Source organism: Hyperolius riggenbachi, chromosome 3, assembly GCF_040937935.1.
Source record: "Hyperolius riggenbachi isolate aHypRig1 chromosome 3, aHypRig1.pri, whole genome shotgun sequence".
Classification (NCBI taxonomy): Eukaryota; Metazoa; Chordata; class Amphibia; order Anura; family Hyperoliidae; genus Hyperolius; species Hyperolius riggenbachi.
The window spans coordinates 200,456,126-200,477,869 of NC_090648.1; the positions used below are offsets into that span (position 1 = coordinate 200,456,126).

The following is a 21,744-nucleotide window of genomic DNA, read 5'->3' on the forward strand; positions in this document are numbered from 1 at the left end:
AGATGCTGATCTGTTGAATGTGTACAGCATCTTTGTGTGCAGCATCTTGCAACGATTTTTATCTGATGGGCAGTTCAGCTCAATAGAATAGACTGTGTAGGTATGGCTCTCATACTACATGGAAGGGGGTAACATTGGTCTGTGATCTTGCCTTTTCCAAAGACTTTTATCTCAAGTGTGTATGTAGCCTAAGTGCTTTTGAAAATAAATAAATCCCTGAGAATCCTCTATAAAGAGATGGACTAGTCCAAAACCTGTCACTTCTGTCAGATTTCTACTACCTACTGTAAATGACAGCAACATCGGAGAAAAGTAATTTATGGCTCAATTTACTCTGAAAAAAAATGTACTTCTTATTTGTATATGTTTGCACATATTTTACATTTTACCGTTTTTTGCTGTAATGCCCCTTTAACCACTTAACGACCGCCTAACGCCGATAGGCGTCGGCGGGTCGTTAGTGGTATAGCATGGAAACGGCCTTTCCATGCCAGTTCACGGAGACTGTCTCCGTGAACAGTGTGCGAGCCGCCGATCGCGGCTCGCACGCATAATGTAAACATCCGGGGAAGAAATCCCCGCTGTTTACATCACACGGCGCTGCTGCGCAGCAGCGCCGTGACGTAGATCGGCGATCCCCGGCCTCTGATTGGCCGGGGATCGCCGGCATCTGATAGGCAGAAGCCTATCCTATCAGGCGCAGGACGGAACTCCGTCCTGCGCCACTCACAGGGTAAGGGAGAGGGAGGGAAAGCCGGGGAGGGCGGAAAGCGCTCCGGAGGGGGGCTTTGAAGAGCCCCCCCCCCGGAAAGTGCGGGTAGCCGGCGGCGATCAGACCCCCCCAGCAGGACATCCCCCTAGTGGGGAAAAAAGGGGGGAAGTCTGATCGCCCTGGCTATTTCCTGATCGGTGCTGCGGGCTGGAGAGTCCACGCAGCACCGATCAGAAGAAAATACCCTGGTCCTTAAAGGGAAGGTCCAAGCAAAAAAAAAAAAAATGAGTTTAACTTACCTGGGGCTTCTACCAGCCCCATGCAGCCATCCTGTGCCCTCGTAGTCACTCACTGCTGCTCCAGTCCCCCGCTGGCAGCTTTCTGACCTCGGAGGTCAGGGCCGCATTGTGTACATTTTTACGCATTCCCGCTAGTGTAGCAACATTAACATATACATTTTTACGCGTTAGTGGTGCAACGCATACATTTTTGTTCCTGCACTAGCTGGAATGCGTAAAAATGTATGCAATGCGGCCCTGACCTCCGAGGTCAGAAAGCTGCCAGCGGGGGACCGGAGCAGCAGTGAGTGACTACGAGGGCACAGGATGGCTACATGGGGCTGGTAGAAGCCCCAGGTAAGTGAAACTCATTTTTTTTTTGCTTGGACCTTCCCTTTAAGTGGTTAACTTATCTGCATGTTTTTGAAATGGGGAAGAAACTGGAATGTCAGAGGAAACTCACACAGACACAGGGAGAACATACAAATTCTGTGCAGACAGTGCCCTGGCTGGGATTTGAATTGATGATCCAGCTGTGAAAGTATAAGGGGCCTAACAAGACCAAATAGCCTTCTTACTAAACCTCCTGAACAAACTGACAGCCATCGGCCCAGTACCTGAGGGAAACATACTGGCCACGATGGACCTGGAGTCCCTGTACACGAAAATTCCCCATGATGATGGTATTTTGCGGCTTGCCGTAAATATCTTCAGGGCCAGGGCACACCTGTAAAGCCTATTGCTGGACTGATCAAATTCATTCTCACTCATAATTATTTCACTTTTGGACAGGACCTCTATTTACAGCAGATGGGCGCGGCAATGGGTTCGCGATTCGCACCACAGTATGCAAACCTCTTCATGGCCAAAATCGAAGAGGAATACCTCAATGCATGTGGCATAAAACCCATGGCCTACTTCCGCTTCATTGATGATATTTTAATCATCTGGTCCGCAAGTGAGGATGATCTTCTCCAGTTCCATAGGAACTTCAATGCCTTCCATCCTACAATCAAATTGAAACTTACCTACTCTCACACAGAGATTAACTTTCTGGACACCACCATATACATCAGGGGTAAAAACATACAAACCTCTGTGTATCGTAAACCTACAGACCGTCCCACATACCTAAGATATGACAGTTTTCATCCCAAGCACATTAAGAACTCTATAATTTACAGCCAAGATATAAGGTACAACCGGATTTGTTCTGACAGGATGGACAGAGACAAGCACCTGGATCGCCTTAAGAACACTTTCATTAAACAAGGTTACAGTCATCCTATGGCTGAGGCCCAAATCAGGAAAGCCAGCAACATCCCCAGGACTGAACTCCTGAAATATAAGCAAAACCAGAAAGAGGAACGTGTCCCTTTGGATGTCACCTACAACCCACACCTGGAAATCTTAAAGAGGATTGCTAAGGAACTTCATCCCATTTTACACAAGGATCACAGACTGAAAACGATATTCCCTAAACCTCCACTCTTGTCATATCGGCAACCACACAATCTAAAACAGATGATTGTCAGGAGTTCTTTGAATAGGCCTCAACAAAACGGAACATCACCCAGCTGACAAAAAATATGTGGGACCTGCAGACACATTTACTCCACTGACAGGTTAACGATACCAGGTTCACAACAGTAGTACAGAGTACAAGGTACATTTTCCTGTGGTTCCACCAATCTGGTATATCTGATCATGTGTGCTAAATGTCCCAATGTTATGTACGTGGGAGAAACTGGACAAACTCTGTGCAAACGTATGAATGGACACAGGCACACTATTAACAATACCAAATCTGAACTCCCAGTTGCTGCACACTTTCGGTCCAACGGACACAGCATGGATGATCTTCGTGTCACTGATGATATTTGAACTTTCTCAGCCATTCTAGCTGAACTTGTGAACTAAGAATTTACGATACCTCTGGGTCAATCCTAATCCCAGGTCTGTGAGCATGGAGTAAACAAGGATCCTTATGTTAGCTAACAACCTCTAACCCCATTTAGATGGTCTGTTTGAATTAAGGCATCTTAATGACATGTATTTATGCTTGAAAAAAATATCTGTTTTCCCTTTTGATGTTGCATGTATAAAGCTGTCTGTACCACCAGCCTGCAAACTAACAGGATATAAGCCCGACGAAGGCTGCAAGGCCGAAAGCTTGCTTATTTTTACTCATTTTTAGTTAGCCAATAAATGGTATCATCCTGATTTAAAACTTCTTGCTTAAAATAAATAAAGAAAAGGCATACATCTTTTGTGTAGAGATTATGTTTTTTACAAACCCATTGTCCTTTTTCTTATATTATTGTAATACAACTGCTCGTACTGAAAAAACAAAAACAAAACTCTATCCTAATAAAATATTGGTTAAAAATAATAATAATAATAATCTTGGATCTATGTTGAAAAACACATATCTGACGAACAATAGAAAAAAATATGAAACTCTCCCTTATTGGCTCCTAAAGGCTCTTAACTATTTATTTGCTGCACAGGGCAGTTGCCTGGTATATAGAGCCAAAAGCAGATCCTTAGCAGAATGCCTAAAGTAATAATTATAAACTGGCAGTTGTATCCATTTGATCATTAATGTTTCAAACTCCAAAAGTGCTGGAGTCAGGTAGTTAAAAAAATACTTACAGACAGGGCCAGAGCTACCATAGGAAAAAATGGGCAATTGCCCCAGAGCCTGTAGGGGCCCCCACGTTGTCCCTCCCCCATCTTAACTGTTGCTCCCCAGGGACTCTGCAGAGTCTGTTAAGTTAGGAGGTGATTGGGGGAGGGTCAGCAGCCAGCTCAGGGGCCCAGGAGGGAAATTTGGCTGCAACAAAGGGCCTCTAATGATGCTTTTTGGTCGGGGGAGTGTCTGTTGGGGGGCCCCCAGGCTAATTTTGCCCTAGGGCTCAATTGTTACTTGAACCGGCCCTGCTTACAGAATGACAGAACCTCTCCAGTACAACCCACTTGCCTACTTATTAGGTTGGATGGATGGAATTACTTTGTCCTCTAATATTATAAAGGCTTTTAGACAGCTACTGGATATCAGAGAATAATGCAGGAAGGCAACATAGGCCCGAGTAGCTCAATGCCAATGCTAAGATAAATACGTTTGTTTGGGAGTATGAAGGGACTAAAGATAAATCTAGGCTAGGTTTCCACTGCTTCGATTACCATCAGATTCTCTGCACACAAAAGCGGATGTGATGTGATTGAAGTCAATAGGGAGCATCCGAATTTGTGTGCGGGGAAAATCTGACAGCATGCAGCATAATCTCACATCACCTGTCCGAATCCCATAGCCAAGCATGGCAAGAGACATTCAGCTGCGAGATGCATCGCAGCTGTGCCGGCATCGCGTATCACAAGACACAAGACAAGCACGGTGGAAACCTAGCCTTAAAGGACAAATGAAGTGAGAAGAAAATGAAGGCTGCCATATTTATTTCCTTTTGAACCATATCAGTTTCCTGCCATGCTGTTGGTCTATTTGGCTGCAGCAGTGTCTGAATCACAACAGAAACAAGCAAACCACTAATCTTGTCAGATCTGACAATAATGTCAGAAACATCCGATCTGCATGCTTGCTCAGGGACTATGGCTTAAAGTATGAGAGGCAGAGGATCAGCAGGACTGCCATCCAACTGGTATTGCTTAAAAGGAAATAATTATGGTAGCCTCCATATCCCTCTCACTTTAGTTGCCCTTTAAGATCCGGAGATTATGGTACATACATGTGTACAGCAAACTTCTGATATGTTCTTGACTTAAGCAGTCTCCCTCATTAGGGAGCCTTAAAGAGACTCCATAACAAAAATTGCACCCTGTTTTTTATCATCCTACAAGTTCCAAAAGCTATTCTAATGTGTTCTAGCTTACTGCAGCACTTTCTGCTATCACAGTCTCTGTAATAAATCAACTTATCTCTCTCTTGTCAGACTTGTCAGGCCTGTGTCTGGAAGGCTGCCAAGTTCTTCAGTGTTGTGGTTCTGCTATGAACTCCCCCTTCCAGGCCCCTCTATGCACACTGCCTGTGTGTTATTTAGATTAGAGCAGCTTCTCTCTTCTCTCTTATCTTTTACAAGCTGGATAAATCGTCCTCTGAGCTGGCTGGGCTTTCACATACTGAAGAATTACATCCAAGGGCAAAGCTGTTTGCAGGAGAAAAAAGAGCAGCCTGAAACTTCAGTGCATGAGAACTGCAGGGAGAAAGAAACACACAAATGATCTCTTGAGATTCAAAAGGAAAGCTGTATACAGCCTGCTTGTGTATGAATGTATTTTCTATGTGTGGACATACTGTACATCAACCTACTTCCTGTTTTGGTGGCCATTTTGTTTGTTTATAAACAAACTTTTTAAAACTGTTTTTAACCACTTTTAATGCGGCGAGGAGCGGCGAAATTGTGTCAGAGGGTAATAGGAGATGTCCCCTAACGCACTGGTATGTTTACTTTTGTGCGATTTTAACAATACAGATCTCTTTAAAGGCTCTCAAATATTATCTTGATGAAATCTATTGGAAATCTGTTTGCACTAAACTGGCACCAATAGATTCCTTTCTGATCAGATTTGATCAGAGAGGGATCTATGAAATGTACAGCAGAGTGGGTAATCTGCCAGCCCATTGGTTAATCTGCCAGCCCATTGGTTAATCTGCCAGCCCATTGGGTAATGCATGGGCACTTTAAAGATAAGCGAGGCAACAAAAGAGATGCAGTTTTACTTACCTGGGGCTTCTCAGCCCCTAGAAGTCATTTGTGTCCCTCGCCGCAGTTCTAGGCTTCTCCAGGGTCCTGTTGGCAGCCTCTAAGGATCGCCGACCCACGATGGTTTGGCATATTCTCTGCACATGTGAGTGCCCACGCGCACACATGCCCACGTATCTGGGAGCGTTCCGTGCCTACGCAAGCACAGGCTCCTGGTGACGTGGTTGCGTCCTCACACGGGGCGGGCCTGCGCATGGGCAGAAGACATCGACCCATTGGGGTCAGCGATCCTTAAGGTGCGTACACACGCACTATGGCCGCCAACGACGGGTCCGTCACACCCTCCCGCTGGGCGGACTTTCACTCAAAAGTAGCACGTGTGTACGCGCTGTCGGCGGACTGATCACGCTGTTTCTGAACGATCTGCTCAGCGGATTGTTCAGAAACAGCCTTATCAGTAGGCCGACAGAGCGTACACACGCGCTACTGTTGGCTGAAAGTCCGCCCAGCGGGAGGGTCCGGTGGACCCGTCGTTGCCGGCGGTAGTGTGTGTGTACGCACCTTTAGAGGCTGCCAAGGGGACCACGGAGAAGACTGTAACTGCGGCAAGGGACACAAATGACCTCTAGGCATGTAAAAATACATTTAATTTTACACCTCGCTTATCTTTTAAGTAAAATGATTAGCTACTTCATATTCCTATAGAGCTTCTTGGCTGTAGTCCTCACATCAGCATGTACCCCATCACAATTTATCTCTCTACTTACACAAAATAACTTAATGGCTTTAATGATTCATTGTTCCTGTATTCATAAAATATTTTTATCTTGTCTGCAGTACAATGAAGGCATTTTGTATCTACTGCCAAACAAGTTGATTCCAGTATCCAACAATGCAGTATGAAAAGTGGAAGAGACAGTCTGACCTCAGAGAAGAAATTCTACAAAGAACTCAGGAAAGGGAGCGGTCAAAAACCACATTTTATACAAAGCTGATTAATAAAATTCTTGGAGCATAACTTAATACAATGCATCACCCTTGTCTAATCCACACCAGGATCTTAATTACACAATCTTGCTCTTTCTCCACCTCAGAGAGCCTGGATGGAATTTATAATCAAGTAAACGAGAGTTAAAATTTCCTGCACAAAAAACACCTTCTTGCCGAATGCTGAGGGTGATCTAATAAAATGTGCATGCCTGTCATACTTACTTTAATGGATATATTTATTTCAGTGTTGCTAAACACCTCTATTTCTGTTACTTCCTAGTGCAGACTTTACAGGCCGTACACACTGAAAATCACCAAACGCAGAGCGATGCAATTGTGTTTTTTAGTTTCAAACGTTTTTATACAATTAGCAATATGTTAAGTTACAGATATTGTGCATTAGCATGAAGTATCATAATACCATAGGTACAAGTCTTTATTTATGCCAGTCAAGAACATTGCACATATTCTAATGTTATACAAATGTAACAATAGCCTCATATAAATTTAGCAATATTCTCTGTAACTTGCTTGTTTCAATTTTATTTTATTTTTAAATCAAAATTCTACTCGCAATTTTTGTGCATTTTCGATGCGTTTGAGATGTGGCTGAGACTGGTTTCCGGATTCTTTACCTAGAAACGCAATGAAAAATGCATTGTGTTTTTCCTGTGCTTCACAAACGCAAGTGCTCAAAAAGCGCTGCAAGTACTGCGATTTTTTAAGACTGCTTTGCACTACTGTGTACAGCGCCTCACGATTTGATGTATCTTACATATAGTTACATAGTTATTTTGGCTGAAAAAAGACATACGTCCATCGAGTTCAACCAGTACAAAGTACAACTCCAGCCCGTCCCCCACATACCCCTGTTGATCCAGAGGAAGGCGAAAAAACCCCCACCAGGCATGGTCCAATTAGCCCCAAATGGGAAAAATTCCTTCCTGACTCCAGATGGCAATCAGATAAAATCCCTGGATCAACATCATTAGGCATAACCTAGTAATTGTAGCCATGGATGTCTTTCAACGCAAAGAAAGCATCTAAGCCCCCTTTAAATGCAGGTATAGAGTTTGCCATAACGACTTCCTGTGGCAATGCATTCCACATCTTAACCACTCTTACTGTAAAGAACCCTTTCCTAAATAATTGGCTAAAACGTTTTTCCTCCATGCGCAGCTCATGTCCTCTAGTCCTTTGAGAAGGCCTAGGGACAAAAAGCTCATCCGCCAAGCTATTATATTGCCCTCTAATGTATTTATACATGTTAATTAGATCTCCTCTAAGGCGTCTTTTCTCTAGACTAAATAAACCCAGTTTATCTAACCTTTCTTGGTAAGCGAGACCTTCCATCCCACGTATCAATTTTGTAGCTCGTCTCTGCACCTGCTCTAAAACTGCAATATCTTTTTTGTAATGTGGTGCCCAGAACTGAATTCCATATTCCAGATGTGGCCTTACTAGAGAGTTAAACAGGGGCAATATTATGCTAGCATCTCGAGTTTTTATTTCCCTTTTAATGCATCCCAACATTTTGTTCGCTTTAGCTGCAGCGGCTTGGCATTGAGTACGATTATTTAACTTGTTGTCGATGAGTACTCCTAAGTCCTTCTCCAAGTTTGATCTTCCCAACTGTATCCCATTTATTTTGTATGGTGCTAGACCATTGGTACGACCAAAATGCATGACTTTACATTTGTCAACATTGAATTTCATCTGCCATGTATGTGCCCATATAGCCATCCTATCCAGATCCTGTTGCAATATGACACTATCTTCCTGAGAGTTGGTGATGCTGCACAATTTTGTATCATCTGCAAAAATAGCAACATTGCTCACTACTGCATCTACTAGGTCATTAATAAATAAATTGAAGAGCACTGGACCCAGTACAGACCCCTGTGGGACCCCACTGCTAACAGTCTCCCATTTTGAGTACGATCCATTGACCACAACTCTTTGTTTTCTGTCCATTAGCCAGTTCCCTATCCATGCACACAAACTCTTCCCCAGTCCTTGCATCCTCAACTTTTGCACCAGACTTCTGTGGGGAACAGTGTCGAAGGCCTTTGCAAAGTCCAAGTATATCACATCTACAGCATTCCCAATATCCATATTAGCATTCACTACCTCATAAAAGCTGAGCATGTTAGTCAAACAGGACCTGTCTTTAGTAAACCCATGTTGATGCTGAGAAATAAGATTATTTTCTACTATGAAGTCATGTATAGTATCTCTTAGTAACCCCTCAAATAGTTTGCATACAACTGATGTTAAGCTTACAGGTCTATAATTTCCTGGATCAGATTTTTTGCCCTTCTTAAATAATGGGAAAACGTGGGCTGTACGCCAATCCACTGGGACTCTGCTAGTTGCAAGAGAGTCACAAAAGATAAGATAAAGGGGCTTAGCTATAACTGAACTTAATTCTCTTAGGACCCGAGGATGCATGCCATCCGGGCCAGGTGCCTTGTCTATTTTTAATTTATTTAGTCTTGCCTTTACTTCTTCCTGCGTTAAGTATTTAATATTACAGTTAGAAGATTAAGACTCTTCTGCCTCTGTAATTTGCAACAGTGCTGTTTCCTTTGTGAAGACAGAAGCAAAGAAAGCATTTAATAACTCTGCCTTACCTTGGTCGTCCACCATTGAGTTCCCACCCTCATCCTTTAGGATTCCTATACAGTCAACCTTTCTTTTTTTAGAGTTCATGTACTTGTAAAACTTTTTTGGGTTAGATTTGATATCCCTAGCGATTTGATTTTCAGCTTCGATCTTTGCCAGCCTAATTTCTTTTTTACAATTTTTATTGCACTCCTTATAATTGCTTAGTGCAGCCTCAGTCCCCTCCTGTTTTAGGACCTTATAGGCATTCTTTTTCCTCTTCATTTTATCCCTAACCTTTCTATTCATCCATAGAGGCCTTTTTTTATTCCTAGACATTTTGTTTCCATATGGGATATACATACTACAATATTGATTGAGAATACGTTTAAAAGCTTGCCATTTCCCTTCAGTGTCGTCCCCTTGTAGTACATTATCCCAGTTCACCAAACTTAGTGCCTGCCTAATTTGATTGAACTTTGCTTTTCTAAAATTCATAGTTTTAGTGGTCCCGCTGCCCCGTGGCCTATCAGTCACCAGATCAAACGTTATCATGTTGTGATCACTATTTCCCAAATGTTCTTGAACCTGCACATTTGATACATTATCTGGTCTATTAGAAATGATCAGATCCAGTAACGCATTCCCCCTAGTTGGTTCTGTTACCATTTGAGTCAAGTAATTGTCCTGTAGTGCTGCCAGAAATCTGCTGCTTTTACCAGAATGGGTAGCCTCAATACTCCAGTCAATGTCTGGAAAGTTGAAGTCGCCCATAATTATGACCTCGTTTTTACTTGCAGCTTTTTCAATCTGCTGTAGTAATCGCAGTTCTGCAGCTTCATTAATAAGAGGTGGTCTGTAGCATACCCCAATAAGCAATTGGCAACTTTTATTTCCACCATGAATATTTACCCAAACGGACTCCACATCTTCGCAATCTTCCTCCATCTCATCGTTGAGGACAGCTGTAAAAGAATTCTTAACAAAGAGACAAACCCCTCCACCTTTTTTCCCTGTTCTATCCCTCCTAAACACATTGTATCCTTTTAAATTAGCTATCCAGTCATGGCTTTCATCCATCCATGTCTCGGTTATTCCCACAATGTCATAGCCTTTGTCATTCAGAATGAACTCTAGTTCGTCTATTTTATTTGCAAGGCTCCGAGCATTGGTTACTATGCACTTTATATTTTTACCAACACATTTACCAATTTTGTTTACACGAAATGGGCTACTTGAAGTTTTACCAACCTCCTTAATCTTTACACTGTCTCCACCCCCCTCTCCACCCCCCATAATGTTAGGCTCCCACTGTCTTTTTACCTTATCTTGTCTACATATTGAGACTTTATCCTCCCGCCTCCCCCCAGATCCTAGTTTAGAATCTCCTCCAACCGTTTAGCCATCTTCTCCCCAAATGCAGCTGCACCCTCCCCATTAAGGTGCAGCCCATCCCTGCTGTAGAACCTGTAGCCGACTGCAAAGTCTGCCCAGTTCTCCAGGAACCCAAACCCTTCCTTCCTACACCAATTTCTCAGCCACTTATTTAACTCCCTAAGCTCCCTCTGTCTCTCAGATGTAGCGCGTGGCACTGGCAGTATTTCAGAGAACACCACCTTGGAGGTCCTTGCTTTAAGTTTATCTCCAAGTACCTGAAAATCATTTTTGAGGACCTTCCATCTCCCACTAACTTTGTCATTGGTGCCAATGTGTACCATGACAGCTGGGTCTTCCCCAGCCCCACCCAATAATCTGTCAATTCTTTCTGCTACATGCCGAACCCGAGCACCCGGGAGGCAACAGACTGTACGGCATTCACGGTTTCTTCGACAGATTACCCTATCTGTGCGCCTAATAATTGAATCCCCTACCACCAGTACCTGTCTAGCCTTAGCTGCACTCCTATTCCCTTTCTCGTTACAGCAGTCTGCCCCTTGGTTGCTAAGGAGCACATCCTGCTGCAGCATTGCTACTCCAGAATCATCCTCCCCAATATTACGCAAACAAGCATATTTATTAGTGAGGGACAACTCGGGACTAGCCTCCCTGTCACTTTTTCCCCTACCCCTTCTAACTGTGACCCAACTAGCGGCTACCTCTGCTTCTTGCTCCGGCTTTACTCCACACACCTCATCTTCACCGATTCCATCCAGTGTCTGGATCGTGAGATTGTCTTTATGAAGGTTTTGCAATTGAAAAATCACAGCGCAATGCAGCCAGTGTGTATAGGCCCTTATTTGAATTTAAAATCATCAGTAGGTGTATATATATATATAGGATTATGCTAGTAGTAATGTAAGCCAAAGTTTATCACTAGAGATGGCCATAACTCTGACTTGCACGCAAGTATAATGCAAATAGTATGCAGCTAAGAATTGGGCCAATCAAATGGCCTTAATCAGTTTTGACTACCTGATTTCCAGCTGTTACGGAACTACAAGTCCCACACTGCATTTGCCTTTATGAGTCATGACTGTGGCTGTCAGACTCCTGCAATGCATTTTGGGACTTGTAGTTCCGTAACAGCTGGAGGGCCGAGTTTGCCCATGCCTGGTCTACATAGAAACAATAATTTCATTGCACGCATGCAAAGAACACTCTGTCCTTGAACTGTAACATCCAAAATGTAAACGTATTGTTTCATGTACAAAGATAGCTCCCACTGTTCACAGATGATCGTTGCAGGACCACTCTTCTTTATCAAGGCACATAAGCATAACAGAATATTGGATTCTGTCCTATGCCTTGATAAAGGGGACTCCAGGCGGACACAAAACAATCGTCGGTGAATAGTCAGAACTATCTTTGTATATGGAACAATAAATGGACATTTTGGATTTTACAGTGTGTAGACCTTTTGGACATTGTTTTGAGTTGCTGTGGTCCTGCACCTACCAGTCTGGAGAAGTGCAATCTAGAGATTAACTTTTTTGATTCTCTTATGAATTGGGAACACCTGACAGAATGCAGTGATATGCATTTGGGTAAACACGGGTCTCAGGAATGTCCGACCACCACCATGACCAACACAGCTACACAACGCTGTAACTGACGACCAGTTACGCCACGTACGGTAGCTACTTCGGGAAATAGAATGAGAAATTGCTTTCAACAATACACAAGGAAAATGGTCTGATTACAACACGTTTTAAACTGTTATTTATCAGAATACACAGGTTAAGCTGTCTCACGCTCTGACACACTGGGAAAACACTTCACATTTATCCAAGGAAAAAGAATGTCAACTATAGAACAGCGATAGATGGATTTATTTCATCTTAACAGTTTACGGGTGGGCTCAGATGTCAACTCCCGATGAGAGAAATTTTCAATTTGCCCTGAAATTCTTCCATGACAGAGTTTACCTTTAGTAAGGCCTGCTTATGGCTTTCACGCTTCCGTTCTTCCTCTTTTCTTGCCAGAACAGATGCAGTACGTCTTTCTTCTTCCTACCATCAAAAAAAATATGCTCTTTATTTTTTAATTTAAAACTGACAGGTCACACAAAAGATAGGAAAAAAAAGAGTTGAGCCCTAATGGAATTCTCTTTCTTATTACAGGTATCTTTATGTTCTACTGAATCAAAATCTGCAGCAGTATTGTTGTGCACTTATAAAGAAAAAAAAAAGGATTTATCTTCTGTGAGTCATGCATAGAAGTACGCTCCAAGTTCTGAACTGAGGCACAGGGGTTCATTACATGCTGAGTGTTTACTGGACTTACTGACACCTGGCCTACTTTTGTCAGGTGTGAATTGGCTCACAGCTGAATTTTAAGTGTTCCCTACAGAATTGGATTCTCCATTTAGTCCTGTAAGAGTGGATGAGGAAAATGTGACAAGTCTGGCTCAGAAGAACAGCAGCTAAGAAAGCCAGAATGCCTATAGTCTGTTCCTAGCACCCTTTCATGACAACTTAGCTGTTGGACTTTATTTATTTTCCTTTTACTGCATTTATGGGCTGATTTTCAACACTAAGGGCTTGTTCACATTATAAGCGTTTTCACTTGTTTTTAAGTGCAGGCGATTTTAAAAATCACCTTAAAAGCACTTGTGCAATGTTAGTTTATGTGAGTATTCTCACATAAGCGATGAGCTTCCCATCCAGTTGCAAACACGGCTCCTACACTATTTCCAGAGCATTTGCGATTCAATAGAAAGTATAGCAAAATCACTAAGCGCTTGAAAAAGCGATTTGAAAAGGGATTTGCTCAGCGCTTTAATGAAGAAATACATTGTATTTATTCATTTCCAGGTCACAAAGTTCACTTCCTGATTGACGTCAGGAAGTGAACAAAACATTGCTACACAAAAGCGCTTAGAATAGAGCTTTTCTAAGCACAAATCACTCTGAAAGCACTTAGAAAAGCGCTAACAAAATAGCTCACAAAATTACTGAGTGCTTGCGATTGCGCTGACCCCCACACACAATCAGCCCAAATAAAAAGTGCATCACGCGTGGTTAGAGCTATGTTTGTGCTCATTTGTGCTACTTTCATCCTTAAGAAAACAGCAATTATTTTTTCCCAAACAATAACGTCGCCCAGCCCTCGTACAGCCTCATACAACTGGAATGCTTTGCACGGATATGGTTTATAAGGGGAGAGACTGCACATTGCAATGCTGGAGGACTAGGTGAGGGCTTAGAACAAGTCAAGCTATTGCATTTTTTTCAGCCGTGAACCACTACATTGAACTGCATATGTACAAAGTGTACGGATGTGCGAGTTTCCCTATTACATCACCAGCCATCACACTGCTGCGGTGGCTGCCTGATCATATGGGCCTAAAGTTATGATCAATGACAAATGAAATTATTGAATTTCCATTTGGGGCTCAATTCATTTTTTTCTGAGGATTTCCTATTATTAAAAATGACAATTAAATGACTGCTATCAGGGCTCCTGATAAGTAGAGGAAAAATAAAGAGAAATACAGATGAAAACAGAACGGTACAGAAGAAAAAAAAAAAAGAAATTTAATTTTTATTATTGCTTTCATTATAATATATATTTTTTGAATTTCAAATAAACCTGACTCTACCTGCCTGCGGATAGTTACCCTCATCTGTCTAGCACAGTGATCTGCAAAGTTGGCTCTCCAGCTGCTAAGGTTCTACAAGTCCCACAATGCATTGCAGGAGTCTGACAGCCACAGTCATTATTCATAAAGGCAAATGCATTGTGGGACTTGTAGTTCCGTAACAGCTGGAGGGCCAAGTTTGCAGATCACTGGTCTAGCACAAGGGGCTGGAGAGTATTCCCTTGTTTATAATATTTCTTCACAGATGTTGAATACCATGAACAGATTGTGTAGATAAGCTCTCAAAATACAAAGAAGTGGTAATTGGCCAATCAGAATTCTATGTGTGTATATCTGAAAGGTTAAATCAAATATCTAAAAGGTTGAATCAAAGAGCAGTGAAGATCTGTCTATTATTGTAAGCAAAAGCACATGGGGTTTATAAACACACTAGGTGTTTGAATTGGTGTTGGAATTTTTCAATGCATTATTACACCTTAAGCAGGGAGGGAAAAAGTAGATTGCGGAGCTGATGTGCTGGCTAGAAAGAGTTAACCACTCAGTAGAGGAAGGAGGTGGGTGTGGTCAGGTTATCTGCTGTATGCTGGGGAAGCCACTCCACACAAGCAAGCCAGACAGTTAATTTATACAGATGTATCATCAATTGCAATAAAAAATGGGAAGCTGAACTAGAGCTTCAAAGTGTACCTCTATATACAGCATGGGACTGTACAGATTTTACTGTGGACCAGCTGAAATTGAACATTGTTATTAGAAATAAATTTAATGAAATTCTCTGTGACCATGAAGGGTCCTAGGCTGTTTGTTCAGTGTGAAAAGGTCCTTTGCAGCATAAATATTATTACCAAAACTGTACTAGGAATTAATAATATTGACCTAATAAGTAAAATCTTGAATCAAATTGCATATACATACTGGAAACCAGTTATACATTTATTGTTATCAGAAAGGCCATTCCGAGGCAATTTTCAATTGTCCTTACATTTTACACAATCCCTTCCCAAAACTCTGCATTGATTTTTAGTGTTGTTTTCCCGTTTGAAATGAGCAGAATCCTAGAAAGACCTGCACCATGAACCTTTCAAGGACATGGTAATTTCAGAAACGGAATATTATTTAGTAAAAAGTAACTACTGCTCGTTTTCTTTTAGCTCTTTTCTGCCACCTAGTGCTTATCCTGTAACATAAAAACTGAACCAACCTGCATACAGTAGGAAAAAAAAGGATATTTTCATATGAAAGCCACAGAAATCTATTTATTTTTTCAGAATACATCAGACCAAAACAAATATACTTTCTTCTCAGAAAATGTAACCGATCAGTTTATTGGCTTTCCCCTTAAATGTCCCTAGACGACGATGGACATATAGCTGTGGTAGGGGTTAGTAGATGGTGAGCCCTTCAGAGGGATAGCTAGTGGCAAAACAATATACTCTGTGAAGCGCTGCAATAGATGTCGGCGCTATATAATTACTAAATAATAATAATAATACCACAGTCACAGTGGTGTAACATTTAATTTAAAACAATCATGGAAAAAAAACAAAAACATTACAAGTCCCTCTACATCACAGTTCATCGGTGCTGGGAGCTACAAAGCTACTCGGTGAACAACGTTTCTAAAACCCTCTTCTATTTACATCAATTAAACTTTCCTACAGAAACTCTCTACTGTGTTTTGGAAAGATCTCATCTCTATAGGAAAGTGAAGGTAAAAGTGTCCGAAAAGCTACTGATTTTGTGGCCCGATCGACCAAATGATTCAATATTTTATTTTTAATCGCATGAAAACCGGTGAAGCAACAAGCATGCCCAATTCAATGTTACGACTGATTTCTGGCTGGAATTGATTGAATGTGTCGATCAGCCTTATTGTAAAAATCTCCTTGTTGTAAAAATCTCACTTGTAAATGCTTGATCGCATGAATGACGGTGTTCAATATTGTGACAACCAACAAACGCAAAGGACACTGCCAGGGGCGGACTGACAACTCATGGGGCCCCCGGGCAATAGGAGATTTTGGGGCCCCCATACCAGTGTTTCCCACCTTTCACGTTATAGTTTTACAGACTAAGATATAATAATTTACTGACAACAGTAAATATGTTATATTTACGCACGGCGTGCCAAAAAATGGGTGTGGTCACGCAACAGAATATGGGTGGGGCAAAATATACATGACCTTAGCAGTGGTGTAAAAGGTCTGCCGGGGAAGTTTGAACTCTGCCATAGTGTTTCCCCGCAAAATACATGTAATCTGACAGCATTTCACCGAAAATCCATGCAATTTGGCAGAGGTTCTTCCAAAATACAGATAATATGGCAGTCGTTCCCCCAAAATAGACGTTATCTGGCAGGAGCGGTTCCCCCAAATACACATAATTTGGCAGCGGCTGTCCAAAATATGCATAATCTGGCAGCGGATCACCGAAAATGCATGTAGCAGCAGTGGCTCCCCAAAATACACAGAATCAGGAAGCAGCAGTTCCCCCATTATACACAATCTGGCAGCAGTTCCCCAAAAATACACATAATCTGGCAGCTGTTTCTCAAAATACACTTAATCGGGCAGCAGCAGTTCCCCAAAAATAGTTAATCTGGCAGCAGTTCCCCCAAAATAGGTGCCCCCAGTATAGGTAACCAGGTCAAAAGGTATCCCCAGTGGAAGTAACCAGGTCTATAGGTTAACAGACTAGGATACCCAGTGCAGGTATCCAGGTCTATAGGTGTCCCCAGTATAAGTAGCCTAGTCTACAGGTGTCCCCAGAATAGATAACCAGGTCTATAGATGTCCCCATGTAAGATAGTCAGGTCTATAGATGTCCCCATGTAAGATAGCCAGGTCTATAGATGTCCCCAGTTAAGATAGCCAGGTCTATAGGTGTCCCCAGTATAGGTAGCCAGATCTACAGGTGTCTCCAGAATAGGTAGCCAGGCCTATAGGTGTCCCCAGTACAGATAGCCAGGTCTATAGGTGTCCCCAGTACAGATAGCCAGGTCTATAGGTGTCTCCTGTATAGATAGCCAGGTCTATAGGTGTCTCCTGTATAGAAAGCCAGGTCTTTAGGCGTCCCCAGTATATGTAGCCAGGTGTATAGGTGTCCCCAGTATAGCCAGGTCTATAGGTGCCCCCAGTATATACAGCCAGGTCTATAGGTGTCCCCAGTATATGTAGCTAGGTCTATAAGTGCCCCCAGTATATGTAGTCAGGTGTATAAGTGCCCCCAGTATATGCAGCCAGGTGTATAGGTCTCCTCAGTATATGCAGCCAGGTGTATAGGTGTCCCCAGTGTAGCCAGGTCTACAGGTGCCCCCAGTATATGTAGCTAGGTCTATAAGTGCTCCCAGTATATGCAGCCAGGTGTATAGGTCTCCCCAGTATAGCCAGGCGTATAGGTGCCCCCAGTATATGCAGCCAGGCTTGTAGTGTCTCCAGGAGGGGAGACAGCCAGCGAAGGAGGGCGATTTGCATAGCAGCGGAGAAGGTGGGAAGTTCCCACCCCCTTCTCTCACCTTGGGGCCCCCCTTCCTGGCTCTCCCCTCGAGAATCTGTAAAGTGTCGGCGCAGCGGGTAGCGGCTGACAACGGGCGGAGACTTACCGCTGTTCAGCCACCGGAGGGAGCGCTGATCTGTGTGCCACTAGTCTGGGCTTGAGAAGCCCAGACTAGTGGCACACAGATCAGCGCTCCCTCCGGTGGCTGAACAGCGGTAAGTCTCCGCCCGCTGTCAGCCACTGTGCCGAAACTTACACATAGCGGAGGGGAGAGCCAGGAAGGGGGGCCCCAAGGTGAGAGAAGGGGGGGAAGACTTCTCCGCTGCTCTGCCCATCGCCCTCCTTCGCTGGCTGTCTCCCCTCATGCTCAGGGCTCTCTGGCGGCCCCCCCCTGACCACGGGCCCTTGGTCCGTGCCCGAGTGCCCTAATGGTCAGTCCGCCCCTGGACACTGCCTGTCTGACTGCCCCAAGTGTAAATTTCTCCCCAGTGCCTGTATGGTGTAAAATCTCACCTGTCCTGCTGCTGTGCCTCCGGGCCTCCTCCTCCTTCACCCCCGTGTTGCACCAGGTGCATGTGTGATTTCACACACGCGCCACCACACTGTGGTGATGGTGAGGAAGCTGGGAGTGCCGGTAGCAGGACTGGTGAGATTTTAAATTGCAAAGGTACTGGGGGGACATTTACATTTGAGTAGCGGCCAAGCAGCTGACAAAGGCAACATTGGGAATCGGCCTGCGGTGTATGGGCAGGCAACACATCTCTCTTTGATCAGAGAAAGCTCTGTCTCTCGGTCGATCTGCCCATATATCACTAGATATATGGGCAACTTAAAGTGAACCATATATATCAGTGGGAACATTAGAGAAAACACCTACCCTGCTCTCTGCTTCATCCTTTACTGTTCAGCCTGCTTGTTAGCAGCCCTGATAAAATCCCCAACTGAGAATGCAGTCTGGCTTTGCTCAAGAATCATTATAGCTGAGTCTGTCTTATCTGATGTCTTTTCAAGCCAGAGCCTGCCCCCTTCTGGCTCTGCTATAATGACTCAGCTATAATAATTCGGAAAACAAGAGTTTGCTTTCTTAAAACAGAAAGAATTTGCGATGATTCAGGTTGGAGTGAGCTTGAGATGTCTTCCAGTGCATCACTGCTGAATATAGGCAAATTAACCATTGTTGCCCCTAGAAGCTAAACACACCTCCAGAACCACTGGAATGCAATGATGTGTCAGCTTGCTAATTTGTACAGAGCCATAATGATCCAACATGCATACAGACTGTTTCGGATTGTTTGAGGCTCATCAGTGCATGGCATGGATTAATTTGGCTCTATGGAGTAGGGCTTGTAACACCGAGAGGTACAAACTAACCAGCAATCTCATGGTGAACCAGAACTCATTGGAGTGTGTGAGAGGCTACAATGGTCCTAAAAGGCCCTTACTAAAATACCAAGGAAAACAAGAGTTTGCTTTGCGATAATTCAGGTTGGAGTGAGTTTGAGATGTCTCCCAGTGCATCACTGCTGAATATAGGCAAATTAACCATTGTTGCCCCTAGAAGCTAAACACACCTCCAGAACCGCTGGCTTATAATAATTCCTGAGCAAAGCCAGACTGAATGCTCAGTCGGGATTTTATCAGGGCTGATAGCAGGCAGGCTGAGCAGTAAAGGATGGAACAGAGAGCAGGGTAGGCGGTTTCTCTAATGTTCCCACTGATATATATGGTAAAATACATGAGGATGCTTCGTCTCTGGTTCACTTTAAGTCTTAACAATCTCACTTTGATCAGAGAAAGATCTGTCTCTAGTCTGATCTGCCCATATATCACTTGATATATGGGCAACTTAAGTCTTAACCCTTTCAGGCAATTTTTTCTCCAAAAGTTTTTTTGCTAGTTTTTATGGTGTGACTAATCTGTTGGAGCAGAGAAAATTTTTGACGAAAGTTCTGGTTTAAGGGAAAATCAGTCAGCCAACTGCAAATGCTTTTTAAAGCGTATGGCCATTGTATTTCATTGCAGCAGGAACTCGTCATAATGGAGAAATTGCCACTCAGCCAACCGTCCATGCATGTCTGTACAGAGATGCCTGGGCATACTGTCAACCAAAGCAATCCCAAACCATCACTTTGTTGCGACCCAGGATTCCAGAACTTCTTTCTTGCAAGGCAAAAGCAATAATTATTGTGTTATTTGGAACACTTAGTCACAGACAGTATAAACAATGACACAAAAGAAAGTGCAACCTCACAAACAGACTCGATATCTGCTGGCCAATATAAAATGAATCTATACTTCTATGCATTGACTGTACAGCTGGAACACACAGTGTCATTACAGTGATACAGTCACAACATTCAGGAAATGTAATTTTATCCGTTCCTCCGCAGGATGTTTAGTTGCATTTACAAAGGGGAACTTAGGTCATAAAGTACCATTTGGTGTGCCAACATCATAAAAAAAGCTTCCTGACAAGAGTGGTAAGATTTTTTCCAACAAGCTGCAACACTAGTCCTTTTGCTATCACAGTTTATAAAAGCCAGCAATTTACATGCCTGGCACCACTCCGAACACCAATCTTCTCATCACCGCTTATTTTAATAACACCCGTTTACCGTGATTTTCTTCATGTCCAGCTGTCGCAGCTGCAGCATATGCCCCAGAATGGTTTGTCTGTACCATGACTCTTGAGCTATAGGGTTGCCATCAAGGGTGACTTCTGAAAGCGATGCTGAGTCAGCAAGGCACAGGATGTCATTAATTCTGTAAGATAAAAGTCCATATGAAAGTAGTGAAGGAGCAGACTCTTCTCATAATACACAATAAGATGTCACATGGAAGGTCAACATTTTGTTTTATTCATCCTCACAGGATAACTTACACAGCACCTGAGGCATTGTGGGTATGCCTGCAATGGGGGAACCTTGTCTAGTGACCCTCAGAGGGACAAGTGCTCTATGCAGTCATCTGTAAACAGTGATATTATCTCAGTGCTAGATAACCAGAGCAGCTAATGCCCAGGGCAGATTCAATGCTGAGAAAAAGATCTGAGAACTGTGTCTACCTGACAGAATAATGATCTCTTCGCTGGACATGTGTTCACACACCGTGTCTACAGCAGTCACTCATAACATACATGGCAGAATTCCACAAAGTCTCTCTGTTTCCTTCTGTGTGAAACATTATTTCAAGTGCCATTTCTTTTGCAAACTTATAAAGTTTATCTAATTTAAAGCCAAACTATGCTCTACTACACTGGGAACGCATGCTGAGCCATATCTTCAGACTCCATGCTGTCATGCAGACAGCCGACAGCAAACATTGGCTTATTTGAATCATCATAATATGGAAATTCCAGCCAATTACGCAACAGAGTTTAGCCGGGAAATTCATTACTCCTGAAGAAGTGAATATTATATGGTCCCATGTTTCACGAAACGCATCGAGAAAATTCATTGTTTACATCGGCTGTACATAAACTAAGTGTCAAATATATAGATATACATGTCCCAAAGAGGATTTCCATGATACTTATACAGGTCCTTGTCAAAAAATTAGCATATTGTGATAAAGTTAATTATTTTCTGTACTGTACTGATAAACATTAGACTTTCATGTATTTTAGATTCATTACACACAACTGAAGTAGTTCAAGCCTTTTATTGTTTTAATATTGATGATTTTGGCATACAGCTCATGAAAACCCAAAATTCCTATCTCAAAAAATTAGCATATTTCATCCGACCAATAAAAGAAAAGTGTTTTTAAAACAAAAAAGTCAACCTTCAAATAATTATGTTCAGTTATGCACTCAATACTTGGTCGGGAATCCTTTTGCAGAAATGACTGCTTCAATGCGGCGTGGCATGGAGGCAATCAGCCTGTGGCACTGCTCAGGTGTTA

General features: G+C 42.8%; 1 protein-coding gene across 1 annotated transcript in view; it reads right to left on the bottom strand.

The window, feature by feature from the left end:
- Positions 1-21,744, bottom strand: part of LRRC49 (leucine rich repeat containing 49) — a 168,296-nt gene that overhangs the window by 67,737 nt on the left and 78,815 nt on the right. The window contains exons 10-11 of the mRNA XM_068272533.1: positions 20,457-20,604; positions 12,671-12,754 (exon numbers count right to left, since the gene is read on the bottom strand). Coding sequence (XP_068128634.1) covers positions 12,671-12,754; positions 20,457-20,604 — 232 coding nt within the window. The remainder of the gene's footprint in view (positions 1-12,670; positions 12,755-20,456; positions 20,605-21,744) is intronic.